The 8,243-nt window shown below is 41.0% G+C and overlaps 1 protein-coding gene across 1 annotated transcript in view; it reads right to left on the bottom strand.

Moving 5' to 3' along the window:
• LOC118420134 overlaps positions 1-3,719 on the bottom strand; it is a 10,521-nt gene extending 6,802 nt beyond the window's left edge. Inside the window, exon 1 of the mRNA XM_035826840.1 lies at positions 3,599-3,719. Coding sequence (XP_035682733.1) covers positions 3,599-3,719 — 121 coding nt within the window. The remainder of the gene's footprint in view (positions 1-3,598) is intronic.
• Positions 3,720-8,243: the final 4,524 nt, after the last annotated feature.

Raw genomic sequence — 8,243 nt, 5'->3', positions numbered from 1 at the left:
ACTAAGACCACTCCGCGACGGCTTTTGTCCGAACAAGAACATTTCATTCTACCAATTAGTGATGTTTTGATGCCTGGAATGGATATACGGAAAGACGTTTAGTGATTGTGTTCAACCATCTCCTTGCTACTTAATCATTTATCACAAACTACGCTGTTCGTAAGAAGATGCATGACTTTGAAAGTTAATCTGCGTGTGTCTCCAACCATGTTGGACAGTTCTGTATGCAGGGGACACGGGCAGGCGCGTCTTTGGGACATACATTTGTTCTATTATCACAAACCTGTCATGTCTCGCCAATTAGGATACAGCAATAAGCAGCAGTTGAGCTCAAACATTCGTACACACGGCCAAACGTGCGTTTCTTTTCAGAAAGCAGCGCTAGTGGAAAACTATCTTACCTGGATGCTAGATACAGGCGGTACGGTTCGCTAGATGTTGGACAATGTTTTTGGCAAGCTCAACCTGAAGTCACCGACAGTCAATTTTACCAGCTAGTGCCGGAAGAAACTGGAAGTGGAAGACCACGACAAACTGAAGACCTTTTCCACAGTTTGGTACGTGTTATTTTCCCCAGTATTCTAAAATAAACTGAGCAACAGATTCCACAATACCAGTATTAGGTAGATCGATCAATGGGACTTTACTACGCTACGATTAGTGCAAAATGATGTCAACCACAACAAAGAATAGTGACATTCACAGCAAACGCACGCATCGGTCGCATGCAGAAACGTGGCATAAATGTGGATGGCAGAAATAAAAGGCAACACAACAATCATAAACAGTTATTCTTCAATTTTAGCGGAATTGTGAGTTGTCTTTGAATCTATAGTTACAGTTTTTGTCAATATTTGGAGACATTTTTAGGTGTGATTGTAAATGTGATGTAGAAAGATCAATATTGTAGGCGTCTGTGTTTACCTATGATTATAGCACGGCAACACTGCTGCAATAATTTGGCCAACTTTAACCTTTGGTCAATATAAACAGGACATGTTGTTTTCTACCATAGAAATTATATTCTACCTGCAGTGGGTGATTGGCTTCAAACCTCTACTTGCTACTTATACATTTATCAACGTGCAACACCAAAATTGTTCCTAGGAAGATGCACGACTTTGAAAGTTGGTCTGCGCGTGTAAAGCCCCCTTTACAAATCAAGAATTTAGCTTGGTAGACTTGTCGGCGAGCTCCAAATGGACATTTTCGGTCGGAGTATGGCCGGCGTTTTCGCGATTATGCGGACCTTGAGCGATTTTTAGCAGCTTGGCAGGCGTCTGCGGGGTACTTGCAGCTGCGCTTAATTTCAGCGAGGCCTCAGCGGCGAGTGTTGATCTCGGAGAGTTCGTGAATGGGTTGGCTGTAGCTCGACCGGAGCTTGCCCGAGCCATGGCCAAGACTTGGACAATCCTCGGGCGGAAATCCGACGGTTTTAGACTCTCTTTTGTTCGGTCGGAGTTTGCCCGAACTCTACTGCCTCGCGCCAGACTAGTTTGGGCTTCCTACAATAACCGGGCGATGTTCCGTCCGACTTTTGACATTTTGTGGAGACATTTTCGGGTATTATTGTGAATATAATATTTTTTAAATGTTTTCAACTAAAGTTGGTCGATCTGCGCTTGTGTGCACCCTCTTTCCGGTCCGTGTTCGGGGCGGTGCAGTACGCAGAGGACACGCAGGGTGTACGTACGGGATACGCAGGGTCTGCAAGTTTTGTCTACTTTCACAGACCTTCCATGCCTTTCAAAAGGATACAGCAATATACAGCAAAAGAAATAAGTAAACATAGATGTACATGGCCAAACGTGTCTAGAAAGCAACACCGATTGGGAAGGCGAGACTTTTCAACGCTGTTATTGGTGCGAAATGATGTCACCCACAACAAAGAGTTATGACAGTAACACCAAACGCACGCATCGGCCCCATGCACAGACGTGGCAGAAATGTACCTGACATAAGTGAAAAGGCGGCACAACAATCATAGATAATCTTTCAGCTTTTATTAGTCTTTCTTTAGAGGATTACTAGTTTTGGTTGAATTGATCGTGACAGTTTTTGTCAACATATGGATGCATTTTCGAGTAGAATTGTGAATGTGAACTTTTTGTTTATCTTAAAACAAAGTTAATGAAACTATACTTATCAATTCATAACGGAGTTTTCAAGATGAATAAAGGGCGTTAATAGCAGTCTACAGGCACCTGTATTTAGCATTGAGGAAACAAAGCAGAAAAAAAGTGCTGCAATATTTTGGCCAACTTCGACCTTTTGTCAATGTAAACAGGACATCGTTTTTAGTTTGTTTCTACCAAGGACATTTTTCAACTACCTAGTAGCCATACTCTAAATTTATACATGTACTGAACATACAGAGATAATTTTAATGATTGGGTTCAAACCTCTCCTTGCTACTTAATCATTAATCCCAAGCAAAGTTGTCCGTAAGAAGATATATGACTCTGAAAGTCGGTCTGTTAGTGCCTTCACCCTCTTCCCGGCCAGGGATTTTGGACAGTTCTGTGTGCAGGGGGTGTCTTTTGGGCAAACATGTGTTCTACCATCATAAATCTGTGTAGCGAAGGATGCAGAAATAAGCAGCAGCTGAGCTCAACAAACATTGATGTACACAGTCAGAGATTACTTCTAGAAAGCAGCGCTAGTGGGCATCTACATGTATCTTACCTGGGTGCTAAATACTGTCGGTTCCGTTCGCTAGATGTCGGACAATCTTGCGGACAATCTCGACCTGAAGTCAACGACAGTCATTCTTACCACTGACGGTAGAAACTGGATTTGGAGGACCTGGACAAGTTGAAAACCTGGTCTACAGTCTATTACGTGTTATTTGTCCCATTAGTCTAATATATTATGGCCAACAGAGTGCACGATATCGATGTCCCTGTCATGTGGATCGGTCGATGGTACTTTTCAACGCTATAGTTGGTGCAAAATGATGTCACCCACAACAAAGAATATTGACATCCCCAGCAAACGCACGCACCGGTCTCAAGCAGGAAAAAAAGTGGCAGAAATGTACGTGACAGATTTAAAAGGCAGCACAACAATCATAAACAATCTTTCAGATTTTCCTTGTCCTTTTGGAATTGTAAGTTCTTTTTTTATTTCATAGTTACAGTTCTTGTCAACATCTGGAGACATTTTTTGTATAATTGTAAATGCAATGTAGACACAGGCCTCTGTGCTTACAAAAAAACTGCATGATCAATTATGGCACCATAAAACTGCTGCAGTATTTTGGCAAACTTCAACCTTTGGTCAATGTAAACAGGACATGTTTTTAGTACCAAGGACACTTTATTCTACTAATAGCCATGCTTCGACAGATGTAATGAATAAAAATTAATTCTCTTACTGATTAGGTTAAAAATTCTAGTTGCTACTTAATCATTTGTCACAAACGAAGCTGTTCGTAAGAAGATACATAAGTTTGAAAGTTGGTCGGCGCGTGCCTGCAGCGTCGTCTCAGTCAGGGTTATTTTACGGTCCTGTGCACACGGTGTGCGGGCGCGTCTTTGCGACAAACGTGGTAGAAATAAAAGTGTAATACAACGGCACAAACGATCATTATTTTTACCTTCAGAAAAGGGAAAGTTGGTCTTCACGCGTGTGTACCCAGGTTCGGGGTTTTGGACGGAAATTCTGTACGCAGGTTGCGCGGGCGAGCGCGCCTTCGGTGCAAACATGGGGTCCACCATGGTCACAAACCTGTCATGTCTCGGAAAGAATACAGCACTAAGCAGCAACAGAGCATTCTCCTACACGGCGAAACGTTTCTTTGCAGAAAGTAACGCCAGTGGAAAACTATCTTACCTGATTGGTAAATACAGCCTGACAATCTTTTGGACAATCTCGACTTGAAGTCACCGACAATAACTTGTACCAGTGCCGGGAGAAACTGGATGTGGAGGACCAGGACAAGTTGAAGACCCGGTCTACAGTTCGGTACGTGTTGTTTGTCCCAATATTCTATAACATACTGCGCAACAGAGTCCACGATGCCAGTTTCATAAAGATTGATCAAGGGGACATTTCAACGCTGTGATTGGTGCAAAATGATGTCACCCACAACAAAGAATGTTGACATCCACAGCAAACACACGCACCCAGCCGCATGCAGAAACGTGGCAGAAATGTACCCGACAAAAGTAAAAAAAAGCAGCACAACAATCATGGACAATATCTCTGCTATTATTCGTATTTTTGAAGAGGATTACTAGTTTTGCTTGAATTGATAGTGAAAAAATTTGTCAATATGTGGACACATTTTCGAGTATAATTGTGAATGTAATGTAATGTAAGCTTTTGTGTATTCTCAAATATTAATGATAGAAAAATTATACTTAGTATAACGGGCATTCAAGGTTAATAAAGGGCATCAATAGCAGATTCATGGGGTTCAATATTTAACGAGAGGTGCCCCAACACGGTAAGCTTTTTCTTGCGCTCAAACTCATGGCGCTCCATCGCTAGCTGCCTGAGAGAGGTCAAAATTTGATGACTGAATTTTTTACACATAGATTTGAACAACATACTTGAATAAGAAATGCATGAATGTGGTTCATAAACCTTTCGCGCTGCGTGTTACAAGCGGCAAACACTGTGAGACAATTTCGTGTATGTTACCTTCCAATTTTATGCTACGCTGGACAGTGTGCCTAACTTGGTACGCTTTTTTACATTTTGCTCTCTTTAGAAGTAAGTGGTAAATTTAAGTACACAGAAAAAATTAATTGTATGATATTTTAGCTTTCTTTTGACAGTAAAATCGTGACTGTATGTACTTCTTGTCTCACATGAGGAAGGCCGTACCTAGAACAATCCAGCTGATGTTTTTACGGGCAATGGGCTGAATGCACTGATTGTGAATGCCCTACTAAAAAAAAACATTACGAATAAACGACAACGCCAACATCAACAAAACTCTGTCTGATTATATGAAAATATCATCTACATCTCTCTATCAAGTCTTGTTTTCATAGACAGCACGAATCATTTGTTACAGTCAAATAAATCTTTGGAGCGTTCTCTAGTCTGCCACTTTCACGGCCACACTCCCTTGGGAGTACAATGGTGGCAATGTTTATGTCACTTCCTTTTGGTTGCTTTTCTAGTCAACAAACATTTGAAGACCCATATTCATAGTGTTTTATGGAGCTTTATTTATGCGTATCATGGCAGATGTGTGACTGCTTGGAAGAGTTCGTATAGTTAGCGACACGAGCCGCCAATACGCAGAGGCCGGTGACCGCAGTGATTAAGCACTGTCAACATTACTGTTAGAATTCTGTTTTTAAAAAAACATGAAGTAAATATGTTAAAGTATACTTGGAATGCAAATGAAAGCTCTGTGCATGGACTTGGTTTATTTACCTTTGTAATCAGCATAGTCAGTGGCAACAAACACGGTGTACTTATGGATAATAAGATCAGCAAAAAATCCGTACCGTCTTTCGACGGGAACCATCTTAGGGCGGCCCCCGTTACAGTAGATGAAACATAGCAGGATATGACTGTTGAAATATTTTGGCCAACCTCAACCTCTGGTCACTGTAAACAATACAAGGTTTTAAATTTGTCCTAACAAGTGCATTTCATTCTACGTATTAGCGATGTTTTGATGCATGGAATGAATATACAGAAAGGCGTTTAGTGATTTTGTTCAACCACTTCCTCGATACGTAATCATTTATCACAAACTAAGCTGTTCGTCAGAAGATGCATGACTTTGAAAGCTGGTCTGCGTGCACGTGTGTTTTCAACCATGTCTCGGCCAGGGATTTTGGACAGTTCTGTATGGAGGGGACACGGGCGGGCGCGTCTTTGGGACATACATTTGTTTTATTATATATACCACAAACCTGTCGTGTCTCGCGGGTGATACAACAATAAGCAGCAGTAGAGCTCAACAAACATTCGTGCACACGGTCAATCGTTGAATGAATGAATGAAGACCTTTATTGTACATTTTTGCCCGACAGAGCTAAGTACAGGTCGCAACAAGTCAAAACATATATACATATAAAAGTATCACAAATCTTGTCTAATATAGAGGTTCGGCTTCTTCTCGCTTCTTGGTAATTGTGAAAATATAGGACTGTATGGGTTTAGCTATGGTTGGTTTGTCAAAACGCATGAGGAATACAAACGTGTCAGTGCTACTCATGTGTCTAGAATAAGGGAATCTACTTTCTACGTAATTAAATAGAATATTTCTATCATTGGCATACATATCACAATCAACAGTGAAATGTACTTCATCTTCTACCATATTTGGAGTACAAAATTGGCAGACCCTTTGTTCTAGAGGAGTGCGGTTGTGCCTTCCTGATTCAATTCGCAGTTTGTGGCTACTGATTCTTAGTTTAGCGATGGTAGCTCTGTGCCGAATGTTTGTTATTTTCAGATACTGTTCTTCATTGTACGTGGACTTGAGTAGTCTGTACGTTCGGAGTTTGTTTTTCGCACTTAAACCTTTATTATCATTATGAATGTTGGTTAGGAAATTCTGGAAATAAATATCCTTCAGACGCTGGTGGATTGCAGAAATTAGGTGGGATACATCTGAATCTGTTGATTGAGGGGCTTGCCAAACAAACGGGTAACCACACTCCTCCAAGGTTTTGCGAACACCAGATGCCCAACATTTAGTACCTGATGAATCTAGATTCACTTGACATAAAAGAGCGTCTGCTTGCAGACTCTCAGCTGGCACGTTCTGCTGAATTCTAATGAGATATTTGATCGCGTTTAGAGAGGCCTCCAGTTGGATAGGATACCTGCCTAATTCAGCACGTACAGCAAGGTTAGATGAAGTATTTGGAACATTAAGTGAGTGTTTACAAAATTTCAAGTGTACATTTTCAATAGGACAAGATTTAGGACTTTTGAATGGGCCCCAAATTTTAGATCCATAAAGCAATATAGGTTTAACACAAGTGTCGAAGAGTTTGTTTTTAACTGATAATGGTGCGTCTGCTTTGTCTAATGATTGTCTAATTCCAAATAAAGCTTTCAATCCCTTGCTGTATAAGTATTTGCTGTTGGCTTTGAATGTTCCAGCTGAGGATACAACAATACTTAGATAACAATAATATGTTACTATTTCTAAACTTTGTAGAGAGCAGCGCTAGTGGAAAAGTGCTACATACAGTCGGTACGGTTCGCTAGATGTTGGACAATCTTTTGGGCAAGCTCAACTTGAAGTCACAGACAGTCAATCTTAACAGTGCCAGAAGAAACTGAATGTGAAGGACCAGGGCAAGATGAAGATCTTTTCTACAGTTTGGTACGTGTTTTTGTCCCAGTATTCTAAAATACACTGCGCAACAGAGTCCACAATGCCCGTATTATGTAGATTGATCGATTGGACTTTTCAATGCTGTGATTGGTGCAAAATGATGTCACCCACAACAAAGAGTACGTGCCTGCGTGGAAACGTGGCAGAAATGTACGTGACAGATATAAAAGGTGTCACAACAATCTTTCAGAATTTATTCATCCTTTCTTGTGGATGTGTAAGTTTTTTTTTTAATTCATAGATACCGTTTTTGTCAACATGTACATGTACAGACATTTTTTGGTTTGATTGTAAATGCAATTTATACAAAGTAAAGTCCTATGTGCTTATCTATGATCAATTATTAGTACCATAAACCTGCTGCAATATTTTGGCAAATTTCAACCTTTGGTCAATGTAAACAGGACATTTCTTTCTACCAAGGACACTATATTCCACTGATAGCCATTCTTCGTTGCATGTAATGAATATACAGAAAAATGATTGGGCTAAAATTCTTGTTGCTACTTATCAGTTGTCACAAACGAAGCTGTTCGTAAGAAGATACATGAGTTTGAAAGTTGGTCGTCGCGTGCCTGCAGCGTCGACTCGGTCAGGGTTATTTTACGGTTCTGAGCGCACCGTGCGCGGGGGCGTCTTTGCGACAAACGTGGTAGAAATAAAAATGTAACACAACGGCACAAACAATCATTATTTTTACCTTCAGAAAAGGGAAAGTTGGTCTGCACGCGTGTGTACCCAGGTTCGGGGTTTTGGACAGAAATTCTGTACGCAGGTTGCGCGGGCGAGCGCGCCTTCGGTGCAAACATGGGGTCCACCATGGTCACAAACCTGTCATGTCTCGGAAAGAATACAGCAATAAGCAGCAGTAGAGCATTCTCCTACACGGTCAAACGTTTCTTTGCAGAAAGTAACGCCAGTG

This window comes from Branchiostoma floridae, chromosome 7, assembly GCF_000003815.2.
Source record: "Branchiostoma floridae strain S238N-H82 chromosome 7, Bfl_VNyyK, whole genome shotgun sequence".
In the NCBI taxonomy this organism is placed as follows: Eukaryota; Metazoa; Chordata; class Leptocardii; order Amphioxiformes; family Branchiostomatidae; genus Branchiostoma; species Branchiostoma floridae.
This window is presented reverse-complemented; position numbering and strand designations above follow the sequence as displayed.